Source organism: Polyergus mexicanus, unplaced genomic scaffold (assembly GCF_030449975.1).
Source record: "Polyergus mexicanus isolate NDT 795.1 unplaced genomic scaffold, iyPolMexi1.0 SCAF_5, whole genome shotgun sequence".
Taxonomy (NCBI): Eukaryota; Metazoa; Arthropoda; class Insecta; order Hymenoptera; family Formicidae; genus Polyergus; species Polyergus mexicanus.
In genome coordinates, this window is record NW_027223325.1 from 4,416,585 (window position 1) to 4,438,039 (window position 21,455).

Consider the following 21,455-nt stretch of genomic DNA (forward strand, 5'->3'; position numbering starts at 1 on the left):
ACTTTATCCGAAACGAGATAGATGCAACTAAAGTATTACACATCTTACGGAGAATTTTTACAAAGCTATATCGGAATTAAAATGAAGCTCTGCAATCTAATCGCGCGCTCCAATTGTGTTAAAAGCCATAAATTCGTGTGATATAAATATAAAATAACATGAAATGCCTTGAAATGAAAAGAGCCGTTTGATGTATCCATCATTTGTATAGCTTGTGTATAATCGCTTTAAAGTTCATTTTTCCAAAAATATTATAATAATTAAATATTATAATTTTATTTTTGATATTCCTTAACTTCTTGAGTTTTAATAATCTCGTTTTACATTATAATACAGATATGTATTTAAATGTTTTGTATATGTATTCTTCGTTATTAATTTAAAATCAAACTCCTTCAAGAATTTCAATAGCATTTCATGTACATATTGTTAAAAAGAAAAAATAATTACTAAACAAATATAAAAAAAAAATAGACTTCAAAAACCAATCAAATTTATCCTTCATATAACTCAATCTTAAATTGATCGACAAGAATAACTAAAAAAGAAATGAGTTCGTAAGTAATTTCGACTTTTCCAAACCGTATATTATTTAAAAGAAGAATCTAACAATAAGAAGATAAGGATTAGTTATTTTACTTTTTATAGGTAACGCATCGTCTAATTAAATCAATGAACTATCTCAAGGATGCGAAACATTTCTCCCCAGTGCCATCGAACCGTCGAGGACCGGAATCCAGCGGAAACCGGTACGACAGGTTTCACGGTCGGTGGTTACTCGACGGTGTGCAACTTCCCGTATTCCCGTATTCTCATAAACGAAATAGCTCTCGTGTACTTGGCCGTAAAAAAATTCTTAATATGATCGCAAACGCTTTTCTTCGCGGACACGATAACGCGAGTACACGTATGTGGATATAGGCGCGATAGTTCACCCGGATACTCCGTTTGTTCATTAACCCGTAGGGATCTGTCGATGTTCCAAATGAATAGAATTTTTCTCTGCGTGAATATAAAAAATAGGGAAAGCAGAATTTTTGTGAAAATTAGTGGATCAAATTGTGAAAGTGTTTCTCGTAACATAAAAAAAAAGAATTGGGATAAAAGAAGAATCGTAGATTAATTTCGCAATAAAATTACAAAAACGTTATCAAAATATAAGACGTTGATTAAAAATTTGACGCGTGATTTAAGTGATGCATTGATAAAATTATGAATCAAAACGAGAATTAATAATTGATTAATTCTAATCGATTCAATTATAAAATAATTAAGGTTTTTCCCTCATTTGAAGACAATAACTTAAGGAAAATATATATAAGAGAGAAAATGTATGTGTATCAAGTGCGATAATACCAAAAAAAAAACTTATAACCAAGTTATATATTAGGTGTACAACTTTGCTTCCGCCGTTTTCCTATAGATGGCTTTAGCGGTAAGTAGTGGTCGAAATAAATAGATCATAGACGTCATGCGATAAACTTGGGCATCTGTCAACATAACCCTATAGAAACATTAGTCGATTTGTGTCTGCGTCATAAAGTTATTCTCGATTGAAAATGTCAGTTTACGAGCCAGATTCTCGTCATTTGCGGGAGGTTTTAATTTTCTGCTTCGATATGAAGAAATCTGCGGCTGAGGCTCATCGAATTCTCTCAAATACTTATGGCGAAGCCGCTATTAGCGAAAGAACGTGTCGCGAGTGGTTTCAACGTTTCAAGAACGGTGATTTTCACGTCGAAGACCGATATAGCGGTGGAAGAGAGAAGGTTTTCGAAGATGCAGAATTGGAGGCATTACTTAATGAAGACTCGAGTCAAAGTCAAAAAGAATTGGTACGATTATTGGGAGTGACTCAACAAGCAATTTCAAAACGCCTAACCAGTTTTTTACAATAAAGCCTCGAATTTCGGAAAAAAAGACGGCGGAAGCAAAGTTGTACACCTAATATCACGATATGGAAATAGGGATGAATATGTTTGCAATGTAGTGTTGAATAGTGGAAAAAGTGATTAGTTCCGCCACTCTAACTAATGACTAATTTACGCACCAATGATTCTCAGATATTCATTATAACTAATGCGTCTTATACCTATGACTATTGTTTGTATTTCAATAAAAGAGAGAAAAGGCCCTACAAAAATTTTCCTCACCTACGTCCTTCCTACTTTGAAAACCGAGCTCTGCATAAATGTACATTACATGACATTATAATTATCGTTCAATAACCGGCAAGTTGTATACATATTTCATCACATCACTTTATAAACACGAATACTTTATTGATAAATAATTATAAATACGGAGACGCATCTCTCTTGAACTTTTATTACGAACGATAATGTATGATAATTATATGCGCTTCATTATCGATCTCGTCGTCGCTGTAATTCCGTTATCGTCAATAATCCGCGTACGCACGTGGAAGATACCCATATATGAGACCGGTTTTCATTCATCCGGTTTTCGAAAATGCGACGCATCGCGAAGCCAATTAACGGGACAATTGCGAATCGTAATCGCTTTTTTTTTTGTCTCGGTAAAAGTGAATAAAGAACATCTTGAAAAATTCGTGTTGATCCGCGTTTTTGCGTAAGCTTAGATAGAAGACTTCGGGCTGATAACTATAATTGCTTAATTATAACTCGTGCCGCGAAGCAAGATGTAATTAGCCCACTCTACCTCGGTAGAGTATCTGAATAAGTGTATAAAGAAAATTAACTGGGCATCACTGTGCACGTTGCATCGTTTCTCTTTCTATTGTATTCTCATCTCGCTTTTTATTTATCGCGTTGGTACGTGCCACGTCACGAGTTTCGAAGATTGCAACAATCGCCTAGGTCTTTCTATTCCGCTCTACTCCTCTGCATCGTGATATAAAAGATTCTCTCGTGACATTTTAGAAGAATGAGCACATTTACATGCCGTTTCCCGCGGTTTTTCTCATTGTAGGAAACTTGAGAGAAGTTTAACAAGAGATAACACTATTCAAAAATATAAAAAACAATTTTCTTTTAATTTTTCGGATTTTGCTTTTATTAATTTTTGTATTTGCTTATATTTTTTTAAATCCGAGAATTATGAAAATATTGCGACAAAAATAAAAAACAATACATTAACGCATATACAGATCGCAGGATTTGGCAAGCGAACAATTTTTTAAAATCTGCGTTTTCCGGATCAATGGACGGCATAACTACTAAATGCAATTGATAAAATATATAAAATTATTATTATCTCTCTCTTCTTTTAATTTAATTTTATATATACATATATAAACTTATTTATATTGAATAAGAGAAATATAGTGTTTGTATCGCATACTTATTTGAAACGCGTGTTCCGTAACTTGAGAAGGACAATGATATTTTAAAATCTATCCGTAAAGGCAAACTTTATACGCATAATGTCAAGATGATTTGCAAATGTCTCGAGAATATTTCATCAGCCCTGAGATTCTCTAGCGGCGCTTTAGAAAGGCTGACAAAGTCTCACTTGGCGCAAGAGCAAGTAGAACAACCCATTCGAATAACGGCATCCGGGACTTCAGGACCGTACGCTCTGATACGAAAAAAATATTATTCTCCGTTCTCCGAAACACCTGCACTATCTTTTCGATCATAGAGCATCATCGGAATACGTGGAAAAAAATCTCTCGAACCTTTCCCATAATCTTCGCTATCTTTGTAGATTATCTTTTACAATTACTCGTGTATTATTTCACTATTTTCGTAATTATTTTATAGCAAATATGAATTAAATCCATTCTATTTAACTATTTAGAAAACAAATGATATCTTTCCTCATCATTTCCAGGTATAAAATTCACGCGTGTGAAAGAGATGAACTTGCGACATTTCGTGCGAATACAAATGCATTTCCAGACGCATCTCGCACAAGTAATATTTTCTTAAATTTGCACTAGAATAAAATAATAAATAGAGAAATTAAAATTGATCATTTCTAAAACAATAAAACAGTCCTTTATAACTTTCACGTTATTGTGATCCAACTTACGATCAAATTTCGCTTCATCATAATAACTACTTATTGAGTAACGGAGATATATATTTCAAATCATCAAATAAATCATTCCATTACTTTTTGAGACATTTTTCAAAAGCCTGCATTACTCCTAACTATTATGTATTTTTATTATACTCTACAATAGCAGTATCTTTCGAAATATCAATATGTATAGATGATCACGCACAAAATAACAATAATTAAAACTGCTCGTTAAAGATAAGTAAGTGCAGTTACTTCGGTCAATTGACTTTTGCATTTTTTCATTGACAACGGCATTAATTACTTTTTAATAGTTTATTCAAGCATTGTCTGATAACGCGATAATAAAGCAAAGTAATTGAAATTCTGAAAAATGTTTGTACATTTTAAATCGATTTAAATTTTCGCGAGAGAGAGAGAAACATTTCAATAATATAAATTGCAAATCTTTATATGCTTATACTTGGCGAAACGCATTATAAATTACATGCTTCAAGAATTACTTTACATTAGAACTTCGTAAAGAGCATGATAAATAAAACATGTACTTTCTACTTAATTGATAAAAATATCCTTATTTAGCAAGACATTTTCAGTAGAGTTTGCTAATTAAAATTTACTACAACTCCTTCGCTTCCCTTATGTGTTTATTATTCGTTAATCTACTTGTTTCTAGTTTCATGCTTTGATTGTCATTTCATATCACGATTCAAGATAAAGATCGAAAAATCGACTTTTTATGAAAATGCGACGTTTTCAATCTCGATTTACACGTGGAATCGTTTTACACTAGACAGCTGGCGCATAGAGAGTAATTAATGTGACATGCCAACAATTTTCAGCGATAAGGCAGGTATGTTACAGTATAGCAAGGACTTGATCGAGACATTTTGCACGCTCGCTGCACAATAAGTCAACTTTCACCTCGAGTAAAGCAAATGCTTTCGCGTTGAGAGAGAAATCCATATAGCAATCGTGTTTTAGGACAAATTTTGTTCTCCTGTGAAAGATTTCGTGCTCGCTTTTTCACGTGATGTGAAATATTTGCAAATTTAATATTTCATCGTCCATATATTATGAATTTCATTAACGCATATACATACATATTAAAGACTCCACAAAATCGCATAGGTTGTAAACGAAATCTTATCTCATGTTCTTTGATTTTGTAGTAAAAATAAAATACAGACAATTTATTATTATTATTATAATTTTGGAAAAACATTTAGTATATACTAAAAAGTAAATCTATTTTCTATCAAATAGTTTAGATAAAAATGTGTATTAACCGTAGAAATTATATTTCCGTGTTTTTTTTTTTTTTTTCTAGACATCATCCATCGAATAATAACTTTGCAATTTGACATGTAATTAAAATGTCATTGAAGCTATTAAATTGACAACAATTGCCAATTATTTTCTTGCAAGTTGTTTCATAATTGGTTTCATTAATCTATCTATCAGATTTCATTCCTCACACAACACATCGCACTTTCTCTTGTTTTCTAGTTAAATAAGAAACGCGTGAATTATCGCGTACAAGGAACTTCTTCGCAGACTTCCTGACAATCGCGGCTTCATCGACAACAACAAGCACTTTATTAAATTTACTTTCAATTTGCTCAAAAAAAAAAACAAAACGGAAACACTACAGAAATACGGTAGTCATAAATATTTATACATAGTATTCGTATTAAAACTTTGATTTCGCTTTTGCAAAAATATTTAACTTATTTATTTTACACCCAAGTATCAATATATTTAAAATGTACAATAGTAAATAAAAAATGCGTATACAAGGAAACATAAACAACATTCTCCAAGTATGCGAAATGTATGCTATCTATTTACATATTTATGACGATCTCATATAGGATGTCCCATTTTAAAGGACCCACTCAAATATCTCAGAAACACTGCGTTAAATCGAAAAATGTTTCAAACAAAAGTTGTGTGGCTTCAAGGAGGCCATAAGATGGTGACAATGATTTGACCTTGGAAAATCATTTGAAGATCATGTGAACGACAACTTTAAAATCTTAAACGGAAACTCCCATTTTTTATTTAGTATTCTTGTAGCTGACATCGAGAGATTTCCAAAACACTATAATAAAGTATTTTTTTATTAAGTACTTTTTGAGTTATTTTATATTTTATTCTGACATATTTTGATATAAAAAATAAAATATTTCGTAAAATATTCAGTTTTCGATCATTTTACCGTAATACTTCTATGTACAGAATAATAAGACAAATTAATTAGTGCCAAAAAAAACAAATAATTGTTTAAAAAAATACATTATAAATAATTTTCTTAAAAACAATTTTTTTTTAATACTAATTGATTTGTCTCATTATTCTGTACATAGAAGGATTACGATAAGATTATCAAAAACTAAATATTTTACGAGATATTTAATTTTTTATATCAAAATATGTCAGATTAAAATATAAAATAACTCAAAAAGTACTTAATAAAAAAATACTTTATTATAGTGTTTTGGAAAGCTCTCGATGTCAGCTACAAGAGTACTAAATAAAAAATGGGGATTTCCATTTAAGATTTTAAAGTTGACCTTCACATGACCTTCAAATGATTTTCCAAGGTCAAATAATTGTCACCATCTTATGGCCCCCTTAAAGCCACACAACTTTTGTTTGAAACATTTTTCGATTTAACGCAGTGTTTCCGAGATATTTGAGTGGGTCCTTTAAAATGGGACACCCTGTATATACATATAATTGCGTATTAATGTCAAAGCATTGCGAACCATAGATTTGTGTGCCTTACATCAAATTACATTTAAGATTCGGTGAACCGAATTTGCTATTCATGCTTGATACAAAGAAGATCGATTCAGTTCAAGAAATAAACGTCGGAAAGATTGAATACTCGCGCGTAAAAAGTGTCATCCAAATTATTATTTTTACATTAGTTTTGATTTCTCATAGTTAAAAACTAAAAAATATTAAATTTAAGAAAGTAGCAATTGATAAAACATCCAAGCATAAGACGTCTCGTTAAACATCGTTATGCATATCTATCGCGTTACGATTTTCACTGATAGAAAATTAGAAATGTAATTACATGCATCATTATAACAAAAATATCTTAAATAAACGTCAATTTCATATAATAATACACTGTCGGTAAATTGTTTATAAAACTATTGCACAAATATCACGCATGAACATGCGATACTGAAACCCGTTTTACAAATTAAATTAACAACTAGACTCTCCCTCGGCAAATGCAATATTTTATAAAAAGATAATTTTTAATTACGCAAAACACGACTGTTTTTTCATGCGATTAGAAAGCGTAGAGAAATTTCTATGGTGCTTTAGGACGATATTACATTTAATGATTTCACTAGCGAAATATTCAGAAAAATTATGTGTAAACGCCGTGTTGCGCTTCAAAGTGCGAAGATGTTATATCTCATTATATTACAGATTATCTGTATATACGTCTCGTATGTTAAATCGCGATTTTTTTTCGCAGTTTTAGATATTATGGAAAAATTTGCACAGGTATTGTCTAAGAGCTTATAATCAGCGCTAACATTTGCGCAAATCGCACGTAATTGCTACTTGAATTTTCCAAATACATTATACACGGGTATTCAGCTCGTGCTTACTCGCTTCTTTTCTGCCATTTAGAAAGTAGGATAGTCTAGTGACATATGAGAAATCCGCGAAAGACATTAATTTGCCGATACAACAACCAGGGATGCGTAAAATTTATATGTTACACGAAAGCTTAAAAACATTTTAGCAAATTATTCCATTTCCCTTGTTTGTTTTATCTCTCTTTATCAAAATTTAGCTTGATAAATATTAATCATAAAATTTCACAAGCTTCTCAGATAATTTAAATTTAATAATAAAAAAAAAAGAGATTTTTGCAAAAACTCACACGTTCACTTAAACCCAATCGTGTTTTAAAATTTATTGTTCAACATATATATATATCATTATAAATTAAATTATTTCCAATAAAGTTGTAAAATATTCAATGTCTAATCTTTATTTTTGTATCGAAAAATTATGAGTTGAAACAAAAGAACGCTACTATTTATACGTTGCTTCCTTTAACAGTTACGTTGCACGAATTTAGTTGTACAGCAATTTTGAATTAATTCTAGTTAATGCGCTGGACCTGTATAGGCGATGCTCTTATCGATCAGTAACAAACATGCTCACCGAGATCAACCAATCGCGGCCAATTTTGCGCGATTGCCAATAACTGATAAGCCCGCGCGGTAATTAACATAATTTTGCGTTGTGCGCCGCAAGGATAAATGGAACCGGATGCAACGAGGAAAAATGGCATATAGAGTCTTATACAACGCGCCAAAGGAAGCGAAAAATGCTGAATCCTCATTGAAATTCCCCGGGCAATGCATTGCTCAAGATGATACACGGCATACCATTGCTTGACGAAGACCTACTTTTTAAATGCCACAGAGTCATATTTTCTCTCCCACATACATATATAATATTTGAATATATATACTGGGTGGCCCATTTTAATCCATCCAGTCGAATATCTCAAAAACCAAGCCCGGAAGAGAAAAATATTTCAGACAAAAGTTGTTTGGTTTCGAGGGGGCCATAAGATGGTACCATTGGTTTGACCTTGGTCACCTCAATTTTTTTAAATGGCACCTCCTATTTTTTATTACATATTCTTGTAGCTGACCTCGAGAGCTTTCCAAAACACTATAATAAAGTATTTTTTCATTAAGTAATTTTTGACTTATTTTATATTTTAATCTGACATATTTTGATATAAAAAATAAAATATTTCGTAAAATATTCAGTTTTCGATAATCTTACCGTAATACTTCTACGTACAGAATAATAAGACAAATTAATTAGTGCCAAAAAAAAACAAATAATTGTTTAAAAAAATACATTGTAAATAATTTTCTTAAAAACAATTTTTTTTTATATTAATTGATTTGTCTCATTATTCTGTACATAGAAGTATTACGGTAAGATTATCAAAAACTAAATATTTTACGAGATATTTAATTTTTTACATCAAAATATGTCAGATTAAAATATAAAATAACTCAAAAAGTACTTATTAAAAAATACTTTATTATAGTGTTTTGGAAAGCTCTCGATGTCAGCTACAAGAATGCTATATAAAAAATGAAGGTTTTCGTTTAAGATTTTAAAGTTGACCTTCACATGACCTTCAAATGACTCTTCAAGGTCAAATCATTGTCATCATCTTATAGCCCCCTTGAAGCCACACAACTTTTGTTTGAAACATTTTTCGATTTAACGCAGTGTTTCTGAGATATTTGAGTGGGTCCCTTAAAATGGGACACCCTGTATATATATATTGTACATATCTTATTTTTTTTTGCAAAACGTTTGCCTGAAAACCGGGAACTCAATTTTGTACCGAACAATGAAACAACTAAATTGCGGGTTTTACACATAAATTTATATTTGCCGCGAATAGGAAAAAGATTTTTTTCATTTCTCGACTTTTTATATATGCTTGTGACTTATACATGATATACAGATACAAAATTAAATATATTTTCACACATTCCATATTATTTTTATGCACTGTTACATTCCGATTTTTCTCAAAAAAAAAAAAAAAAAAGATGAATTATTCATAAAAAAAAAAATGAGAATTAGAATTTCAAATCATTTCAATTTTAAAATCGTAAAAAGAGAAAAAAATCTAATGGCTACCTTGTTTCTTGCTTTCTTTAAATTTCTCCTTGTATAATATATGTTTTTATTAGTTTAAAATTTTTTTTCGAGATACACATTTTTCTCTCTGATTATCGCATTTACTTAAAGAATTAACAAAAGAAAGCTTTTAATAACTGTTATTATTTAATAATTGAAGATCGAAAATTTAAATTATGTCGGAAAAAAAAATCAAAATAAAATTTTTATTTTTATAAATACATATAAATAATCTCTTTGATCTAAAGGTATAAAGAAACGTATTATAGTATAATAAAAATAATCTACGAGTAATAAATGACAAGTATACAATATATGCAAATACAAATAAAAATAAATGTTTCTTTACTTGGACTTGTAAAAAAAAAAAAAAAAAAAAAGTATCTTCTTAAAATAATCCAACACGTTGCAAAATTATCAATTAAATTGTGCATATTTATTTATCTGCTATTTTCTACAATGGGAGACGTGAATTCTCGCACAGCATCCGTCGTGCGGAATCCAGCGAGAGACAGAGGAATCAGTATCGATCCGGAGTATGGTCTGATTCTAATAATGGGGGCGACCAAACGCTTACCCGCGTGTAGCTGCTGCTCGTGCGTGTTTATCCGCGCGAAGTAAAAAAAAATTCAGAGATTCTGCGATAAATTGAAAGCGCGAATGCGGGAACGTCTTGCGATTTTCGTTTCTCTTCAAATCTCCAGATCGAGATGCACCCACGTATATTACATACCGGATATATCGACGACGCGAAACAATCGGAATTCAAACATTCACACGCGGCGGTACAGACCGCTACTGAAGCTTCTCTCGAGAATGCTTCACCACGTTGTGGCGCCGCAGCTACCTGTCAGCGGTGTCCTGAACTAAGATATTGTCGGTCGACAATGGTCACTCAGTTTTCTTTATTATTTTTATTTTTTTTAAATTATTTACAATATAAATATCAAACATTTAATTTATAATATCTCGTATAATTTAAAATTGTCCTTATAATTTCACAAATATCTATACACATTTATGGTGCTATATTTCGATGCTATATTACGTATATTTGCATTTTTATAGTTATTATATATTTAACTTATTTCAACTTATTTGCCGAGAAGGTGTCAGTGCTCGAGAGCCCTTACTATTTAATTCCCGTGAAATAAATAACTTACAGTTACTTACAGTTAGTATATGTGCTAGCATCTAGTCAATGATTTTATCAACGGTGTTACAAGGTTTCAAAGGGACGAAAATCAATTTAGATGACACTCCGCACAGATGAATCATTAAAAGTGTACGTATTGTTATAAAATCTCATATTTTTGCGAGGAAAAAAGAAAAAGTAAGAAAAAAGAATTTTTTATTCTTTCTGCAGCATTGTTATCGAGATACGTGGGCGTCCTTTTATGATGGCCGTAAAATGTACCCATACAGCACTGAAGCTTGCAACAACATTGCTGCAACATTGTAATATTGCATATTGCAGTTTAATGTTGCAGAAATATTGCAAAGACATTATTTTACAATATAACTTTAGCAATGTTACAGCAACATTCCGAAAATATTACAAAAGAAGTATTCAATAATCGCTAGTTCATTCGTTTACCACTAAGCGGCGCATGTTGCGCTATCTATTCCGCATTTAATTTTTAATCATGATGATTATATAAAGTTTACAAAGAGCGTCTAGTAAGATTAAAAAGATATAATAACTATTTTTGTTAATTTAAGTCGTATGATATGACCCTAATACAGGGGCTCAGACATTGGACTAAGAATTCTTTTAATAGTTTCCATTCTTATGTAAAATCAAAAATTTGATAATAATTTTCTAATATGCAAGATACTTTAGATTTTAATAAATAAATCTTGAGATTATATAAAGACAAGAGAGATGTGAAAAAACTCGTTGTATGCGTAAATTCACCACAATCTTTTTGCATTCAGATATCTGAATATTTCGGATACAAAGAAATTGTGAATTTACACAATTGCACAAATTGAGTTTTTTTTTATTTCTCTTAGATATTCTCTGTCACTGAAGGAAGTCGAATGTGTACTGAAAAATTTACATTTTATAATTTCGTTATTATTATAATACAGAAAAACTATATACACGCTAGAGCCTGACTCTTATAGGCCTAATTTCTTATTATTTTTTTCATATGTTAAGGATATTATGTCGATAAATATACATAAAGCATTATTGCATATATATTATATTGTTATGTTGCTGCAATATTATATTGCAATATTTCTGTAGGCGGACATTTTACTGTTGCTGCAATATCATAACAACGTTGCAGCAACATTTCGCAATGTTTCTGCAATATTGCAATCTTGCAGAAAAATGTTGCTGCAATGTTATTGCAATCTTGCGGTGCTGTATGGGTACAGATTCAGAAGAGAGTAGCGATATCGATTTGCCCTCTTTCCTAGTGGCATATTTCTCTTCCGCTTAATGTCGATAGGGATTAACGTAGCTAATCCAACGCGCATCATAGTGTCTCATTTATCGTACAGGCAACTTTTCTTATAAGGAAGCAACGAAAATATAATTGTATGGCACAATGATTTAAAAAAGAGATTAATTATAATATTTAAAAAATTAATCACGCGCAAATTTTTAATTCATTTTTCAAATAAATATTTAACAAAATAAATTATAGTGCTCCATTTAAAATTGTCGTGTAATATAGCGCGTAATATAATATACGCGTACTACATTTTATTGTGGAATAAAATATCTAATTATAATAAAAATATTTTTATAATTATAATATTTTCTATAAAATATGATAACCCGCATTTTTTTATATTTATTATTCGCACACTATAAATTCAGCGTTTGTATATTGCTATTATAATTATTAAAGATAGATTGCCGTTTGCGTAAAAATTACATTTTCTTTTTTTTTCTTTTTCGAAATGATTTTTCTTGAAAACTATAAAAATATTCTGTAAAATTCTATTTGAACAAAATTCTTCCATGATAATGCATGAAGTTGAAAGACAAAAGCGTGGGCGATTTATTGGAAGCGGTTCGGAATAGTACTGGTAGGTCAAAGTTTAAATTGACACCTAACGAACTCGACGCTCCGACAGACAGCCGTTGTCGGCAAAGCCGATCGGGAACAACGGCCAGCTTTCGTTATCTAACGAAGCCACATTTGCGGACGTAACGTTAAGTAGTAACAACGTAGGACGTAGGCAGGATAATGGCATTCAAAGGGCTGTTTGCAGTTCAGTGGAGGGATGCGCGTTCTATGCTTTTACGTGGAGAGGTGGAGAGATGGAGAGGTATTTATACGCGTATCTCAAGGCAAATGAAAGAATAGCTTTATTCTGTGTCTCTCTGACGCAACTCTGATGCACATGATGATATACGGAAACTAGCACATGTGCATATAAGGAAGTACAATATACAATATACAATACGAAATACGATCCAATGATATCTTTAAAAACTTTTGGATAATTACAGATGATGCGCAAAAAGTGGGATTTTGTCAATATTTAATCTTCGTCAATATCTTTAAGTTAGATTCTCGCGTGTATATATTGTTCAATGTTTCTCGACTCTTGTTTAAAAGAAGAAGATTTTAAAAAAGAATCGAGTTTAATTTTGTTACGTATCTAAAATATCAATCACGCGTTCTAGTTGTACCGTATGAATAGTGTAGTGTATAAATATCGTGTATGAAAAATCGCAGGCTAGATAAACGACCGAAATTGTGGAGGAACCTTCGAAGCGAGAAGCAAATATTTCGCTCCAGTTCCCAATCATCCGACGCGTTGCGCCGAGCCTCCTATTCTATATGAAAAACAAAGTTCTTCGCGAAAATTTATGGGAACGATATACGCCGAATCGAACACAGTCGATAGAACATAATAATCAAAAAGAAGCAAGAGCTAGTTCCTATGAAAAAGGAAAATCACCTCATTCAAATTAATAATCTTTAAAAATCTACAGATTGGGCATAATATTACTGATATTTTTACTAATATATTTTGTAAAGATCGTTTATATTAGATAATTTATCTTGAGTTAGTTAAAAATAACTTGCTTCAATCGGATATAAATCGATTATTGTATTTTCGAATATTAATTTTTTCTTATAATCACCGAAGATAACTTTATGTATATTAGCGTCAAATTAAGAGATATCATTTTTCATCCCGTTTAGGGAAAATGTGATAAAACAAGGCGATGTAAAGTAATAATCGCTTGATTTGCTAATAACTTGACAATTACCCCTTTACGATATTACCACTAGTAATATTGTCATTCGATTAGCCTGAAAGCCACATTTCCTTAATGAAACGCGTCAAACGGTAACGTTGAATTGTGATCTAACACGGGATTACATAAACCAGTGTTATATATACGAAGCAGATATTTTTTTGTGGGCTTTAAACCATATAAAGGAAAGCATGAGAAATGTGCTTGAAAATAGTAGAAATTTTCAAATTATTTACAAAAAAGTTCTTTTTTTTTTTTTTCAAGTTTAAAATATAAATGACGAAATACTTTAAAAAATAAATTAACACCAACACATTTCTCTATTTTATTTTTTACGAATCTAAAATAATCTTGCCCTAAATAATGTCATCGCGTGAAGATCATGTCGCATCGCAAATGTTAAAAATGATTGAAATGCGAATGTTTCATAATTGAACGCATATTTAATTATGAAAATTAAAGCGCGTAGTGTTTCATAATTAAACACACATTTATTGAATCTTTTTTTTATTACGAGTAATACATCGCCGCGTCGACCAGCGCGAGACGAATATACAATATACATCTGCTTACATATTTAAACGTACACATATACGCATGTACACGCATACATGCACACACAGACGCGCATTTACATCTTATATATATGTTATAACGCGCGCTAAAATTTCGCACAACTCATGAGAGAGGACGATCGAAAATATTGTTCACCAATCAATAATTAGCGCACGATGCTTGGTCAATATGTGAATAAACTATTTCATGTATATCTTAACATTAATAACAATAATATTTTTTAACAAACCTATAAAAAAGTAATTACATTATGCAATCATTAATCAATTGATATATATAAATAAAATTATGTGCATTTAGTACAATGTAATACATTTTTGCGACCGTATGAAATGAGCGATTTATTTCTTTAAATTTTATTTCACGCGTTAAAAATGCGTTTTAATTCAACGTTTTATTAAACATTTTTTTTTTTTTTTATATAAATATACGTTTGAATATAGAGAACATTTTATTATAGCTATTGACATAAAAACCAATCATATTAAAGATATTGAATATTTTTCATGAAGAATTTTCAATTAATAGTCTTTTTAAAGATGCCACATATTTTTTAACATACTGTTAATAAAATCCAATTTGTAAAAGATAACATATGTAATGTCATGTTAATAATTTTATTTATCATTAATCAAAAATCAATTAATTAATTTTTATAGCATCAGTTTTCTTTCATCAATACATATGAAAGCAGAAATTCGCTACTTTTACTAATGCACAATTACGTATGTATAGCTTTATAGTTAATTGAGTGCGATCATTAGATATTGAAGTGGAAGACGGCCATTAATTTCTATATATGATTTTTTTTTTTTTTTTTAACAAAATTTTAATTCGAAATTTATTTTTATTTTTTGATATAAAATGATACCTTTTTTGACATTTTTAGATCAGAGACTAAAGACTTAATTAAATATATTTAATTAAATTTTGAAATCTTTCTTATAAAATAATAGAATCATTAAAAAAAAGTTATAAAACTATTATAGAATTAACCGTCTTTCATATTCGTTTTAATCAACACACACATGTCTAGTTTAATTCAAAATTTCAATAATCAACAGATTTGCTTGATAAATGAAGTAAATAACAAATGCCTCAAATCTTAGATATTATTTTCTTTCACATTCGCACACATACGTGTATTTGTGCGAAATTACGCGAATAATTTCTAATAAATAGTAACATTTCTCTTAATCTCTCTTTTCTAGCAATTATCAATCTGTCAGAGAGAGAATATTTTATCTTTACTATTTCTTCAGATTCTTCATTTAACTTTAACCTATCGATCTAGTTACTATTTTCTTCAAAATTTGAAGAGATCTGCAAAACAGATTAAAGAAATTTTGTGAACGCCGTTACCCAGTGTGCTGTTTTCTAATCTAATCTAAATTTCGTGCTATTTTCGCGACGAGATTAAAACTTTTTATAATTTGCTCGACCAATTTTTATTCGATTAATTTTTTAATCAAAAATATTTTTAATCCAAATATCCTTGCGAAAGAATCTCTTGGTGGAACATTGTGCAAAATACGTATCAAAAAATATAAAAAATATTATCATGAAATACCGTAATAAATTGATAATTCATATATCTCGTATACAAAATAAAAAAATAAATAAAAATTATAAAACTTTTTTTTACAAAACTCTGTGTTCCTTCTCGAGAAAATCAAATTTGGGAAAATTGAGAGATCTCTTTGCTTGAGACAAATTGAAATGTAAGAGATACATTTTTTCTCTGCCTTTGCTTCCTTGTGACGTATTTAAGATGTATCATTTCTCAACAAAGGATCTAAGAAAAATGAAAGAAGACGTGATAGAAAAAGAAAGAGAGTGCTTCCGAGACTTCAATATCTTAAAAGAGATGTCTCATCTACATTATAACTCTTCTAGTTTTATTTGTCTACTTGCTACTTTACGTTTTTTTTTTTAATTTTCAATTCTAAAAGTGCTTCTTTCGAAAACATTCGATCGATAACATTTTGGGGTAACAACCTGATCTGCATTTCCTTATTGGCTTTGCGTATTTTTGACAAATTGTATCGCGTATTTTAGCGCGAACTGATCGCGGTCAGCAACGAATCTTTAATTCATCCTTCCTAACTATAACATTTAGAATCAAGCAGGGAAATTGAAAGAGACCCGTGGAAGATAATCGATTCTTCAATTATCAAATTTTATCATTTAATTTTTCATTGCATCGTTTTTCTTAAATGCAAAACCTATAAAAATATTATATAATCACTTCTCCGCGTATATTATATATATATATATATCATCTCTCGACAGGGATTCATCCTATTATAAGAAAAAAAATTGATCCGATGGTCTAAAAATAAAATACGAAAATGTCATTAGATCTTCATTGTTGATAATATTGATTTTGCCTCTCTCCATTAGTATTTACTGACCATTTGCTACCATGTACTGCGCCTGTGTAAGCGCAAGGTGAATTCTCGATTTACCCAATGACCTCAATTATTATCCCGCTGTCTTTGTATAGATAAGACGTATTTTAGTTTGGTTCCTTTATTGAAAATCGAAAACAAAACGGAGAGACAAAATGGACCTGTCATGATATGTTTTGGACCTTATTGAGCGAGGAATAAGAAAGATCATATGCTTTTTGTGAGAGGGAAAAGAGATCGATTAAAATCCAGGCGAAACATATTACTTATATTCAATGTCATTAATATTTTCCAATTTCATTTTGGCCATAATCAAATCGAGGAAAAATTTAAATTATTAGTGTGAAAAAATTGTATTATTTGTTTATATAAATTTTTTATTTATATACATATGAAATAATCGCTATTATTTATTTATTTTTTTTTTTTTTTTTTTACATATGCCAAACATTTAACAAAGATCTCAAATGCAGCTCTAACATAAGTTATGTTACACGAACGTTTAGATACGATGCGTTTGACTCGAAAATGTCAAAATCAGAAGGCATTAATGACACCGCCTTAATGTAATTAAGGGAAGGACAAGCTGTCCGGGACGATGCTTATCGTTTATTGTAAGATTATACACATCGACACATTGAGGATTAATTATCGCTAAGTTGTTATTAATTGCCGATTATAAATAGGCATTTTCAATTACATGCCAAACGTAATCGATTCACCGACGACGAATTGTCTCGACTGCATAAAGCACCGAGGAGACTTAAGCGCACGAAATACGATGCATAATTTCTCGCGATGATCCATCGAGAATCTAATCGTTTTTCCTAAACGATATAAATCGATATAATTTCGGCAAGTTCAAATCTCGACGCTACAAACATCGCGCGTGAAAATAATTTTTCACTATTTATCTACTATTTTTATTCGTCTTTGTTATTTATTTTAAATCATGTACGATTCTCTTATACTCTTATAGCGTCGAAAAAAATGATTTATCGAAATCGTGTCGATTTCAATTTTCAATTTCACTAATTCGAAAAATGTAAAATATAATCTATGCGAATTGCATAATAGGTACTTAAAGAACCAAAATAGAGATATCGTCGCAATTGTCGTCGGGAAAGAATGATGTATTTTACGTTTGACATCGGACACAGGTACAAGTGCGCCATCGTCGATTTGTTCCATTGTAGAAAGAAATACTTGAGTATTGTACTTCAACATTTCATATTAAATTTGTAAATATTGTAGCAACGATGATCAAATGAATTTTCGGAAGAATGTTGAAAATCGAGAACAACTTTCGACACGAATCGATAACAACACTTATTAATCAAAAAAAAAATATATATATATATATACTGGGTGGCCCATTTTAATCCATCCAGTCGAATATCTCAAAAACCAATCCCGGAAGAGAAAAATGTTTCAAACAAAAGTTGTGTGGCTTCAAGGGGGCCATAAGATGGTGACAATGATTTGACCTTGGGAAATCATTTGAAGGTCATGTGAAGATCAATTTTAAAATCTTAATTGAAAATCCCCATTTTTTATTTAGTATTCTTGTAGCTGACATCAAGAGCTTTCCAAAACCCTATAATAAACTATTTTTTTATTCAGTACTTTTTGAGTTATTTTATATTTTAATCTGACATCTTTTGATATAAAAAATCAAATATCTCATAAAATATTCAGCTTTCGATAATCTTACCGTAATACTTTTATGTAGAGAATAATGAGACAAATCAATTAGTGCAAAAAAAAAACACAAATAATTGTTTAAAAAAATACATCGTAAATCATTTTTTTTTTAAACTATTATTTTTTTATACTAATTGATTTGTATCATTATTCTGTACATAAAAGTATTACGGCAAGATTATCGAAAACTGACTATTTTATGAGATATTTAATTTTTTATATCAAAAGATGTCAGATTAAAATATAAAATAACTCAAAAAGTACTGAATAAAAAAATAGTTTATTATAGTGTTTTGGAAAGCTCTCGAGGCAAGCTACAAGAATACTAAATAAAAAATAGGAGTTTCCATTTAAGATTTTAAAGTTGACCTTCACGTGACCTTCAAATGACTCTTCAAGGTCAAACCAATGGTACCGTCTTATGGCCCCCTCGAAACCAAACAACTTTTGTCTGAAACATTTTTCTCTTCCGGGCTTGGTTCTTGAGATATTCGACTGGATGGATTAAAATGGGCCACCCAGTATATATGTATATATATATATATATATATATATATATATATATATATTTATACTAATATATAGCTATTACATTAAATATAACAGTTTATAATATAAACTACTAATTTTCTTTTTATATTTTACATTTTAATAGAGAGAGTTTTAGGATTACATATATTTACGTATTTCTATTAAAACATCGTATTTAATAAATCCGGTGTTTTCAACGTTCTTCCGAGATCTTGATTTAATCATTTTCAATTCTACCACCATTCACTTCGACGTATTATAGATATGTACTTATAAATTCGATATTTTTAGAAAATATGTGTATCTCTCTATCGTTGACAAGTTACTCGCGTTGAAAACCACCCTCAACTACCCTTTATTTTCAAATAAAAGCATTTATGCTTGATTAATGCTTGGTTTTTATCGAGGATACCGTTCTTGTCTATAATACATATACACGCGCAAACTCGACAATTTTATTGAATAAATACTTGAGTATTTCGTTCCAAAGTGTTTATACGGTTGAAACGACCAGTTAATCTCTAGTGGAAAATTCATTCGCGGAATCACAGATAACTATACAGCCCCCGTCGATACTACATCATTTAACCTTTGTCGCTAAACATTTTATAAGACCAAGAGACATACATGGAATGCGCGATCGAGAGGCTCGATTTCTCGAATATTAATATTCACAACTGGTCCAGTCGGACGTTATTCAAGAGACATTATTCAAGAGTTATTTTAGATAGAGAGAGCTTAAATAATATCAAACGTCCTTTAGCTTTCCTCGATCCTTTCCTCTCCCGTCGTGCTTAGTATAGTATAACAAAATATAAATCTGAAGGCGACACATACGTATACGCGCGATCGCGCGAGCACGTACTGGTGTACAGAGTCGTTTGTTGGATGAAATTAGCATGCATCCTGAACAACCAAAAAAATAAGTCCTCCGAAATACATATCCGTGATTGAAAATAAAAAAAAACCACACATATCTTTTATTTCCATAGAATTTTGTCAGATAAACGTTTACGATCATTTCACGATTATTTTCAAAAAAAAAAAAAAAAAAAAAAAAAAAAAAATCCAACGATAACGTATCGTTCTTAATTAAAATTTCTGTGCGATATTGGGTGTAAATAAGATCGAAAAAGAAATGTTAATGATCGCTCGATAAGCGATAAGAAATCGAACAATGAAATTTCTTTCGTACAATTATTTTGTTACGTGTATGCTAACGTAATCTAACCAACGCCCTATACACTTGTATACAGGTAGATATATTATTTATCTAGTACAACATTTTCTCGTTTCCATAAGGACATCCGGTATAATAAAGTCGGTACCCATGAGAATTAATTTCGGGATGTCTTTTAAATCTCATAATTGCGAAACTTACTGACGACCTCGTTCGGTTCCTGATAGTCGAATGGAACTCCATGACCCGAACGATAATAGAGATTAGTGGCTCCACCCTCTGAAGCCCTTCTATGAACATTTGTGGGATGACCTTTGAGATGAGCCGGTGAACCACCTGTCTCTCCAGTCGTATCCGGCAGCATTCTGTCCTTTGTCTTCGGTGTGCTCCAGTGCATAGTCTGCAAACAGAAGAAGATACGCGATATTAATGAAAGATTATTTTTTATTATCATAAATAATAAAAAAAGAAAATTGATCAAAAAACTCAAGGAATCAATGCGCTATATAAAAAGCATCCTATATATTGATCTTAGAATCATTGATATTACTTAAGCTGTCTTTCTGAAGACTCTTAAATGAAGTATAAATAATCTTGATAAATAGTCAAATTTAATTTGACAGATATTTTATGCTTCCGGCGAAAATAGATCTTGAAATAGTCATCTAAAATTATAAATTTACAAATGGCATGTAAAAAAAAAAAATTCGATTTATTCTAATGTATGAATAGATTACATATTATCATTTATTGTAATGAACTTAAAGCGTATTGTCCGAAATGGATATTAATTGCATCAATTGCAAGATTATTACACCTCACCTGCTGCACGTGTTCCTTCATGCCGACCCACTGCTTGTAACTGATCTTGATACCACTGTTCCGCCATTTGTCATAATTGCTTCTTTTTTCAGGATCACATAGAACCTCCTTCGCATACTATAATATAAATAGCGTATCAGAGAATATTCAAAAAAAAACGTAAACGATCTATTTCAATTACAAATTAATAAAGTTGATTAATGACTTTCCTCTATTTGTAAAAGACGCACCTTTAATTGTTGGAATTTTTTTTCGGCCTCTTTGT

General features: G+C 30.6%; 2 protein-coding genes across 2 annotated transcripts in view; both read right to left on the minus strand.

Moving 5' to 3' along the window:
• Window positions 1-10,522, minus strand: part of LOC138933189 (guanine nucleotide exchange factor for Rab-3A) — a 29,161-nt gene extending 18,639 nt beyond the window's left edge. Inside the window, exon 1 of the mRNA XM_070295742.1 lies at window positions 10,310-10,522. The gene's annotated coding sequence lies outside the window, so the exon portion shown is untranslated. The remainder of the gene's footprint in view (window positions 1-10,309) is intronic.
• An 8,137-nt stretch (window positions 10,523-18,659) lies between these two features.
• Jdp (DnaJ domain-containing protein) overlaps window positions 18,660-21,455 on the minus strand; it is a 2,949-nt gene continuing 153 nt past the window's right edge. Inside the window, exons 2-4 of the mRNA XM_070295852.1 lie at window positions 21,421-21,449; window positions 21,191-21,307; window positions 18,660-20,768 (exon numbers count right to left, since the gene is read on the minus strand). Coding sequence (XP_070151953.1) covers window positions 20,544-20,768; window positions 21,191-21,307; window positions 21,421-21,449 — 371 coding nt within the window. The 3' untranslated portion in view covers window positions 18,660-20,543. The remainder of the gene's footprint in view (window positions 20,769-21,190; window positions 21,308-21,420; window positions 21,450-21,455) is intronic.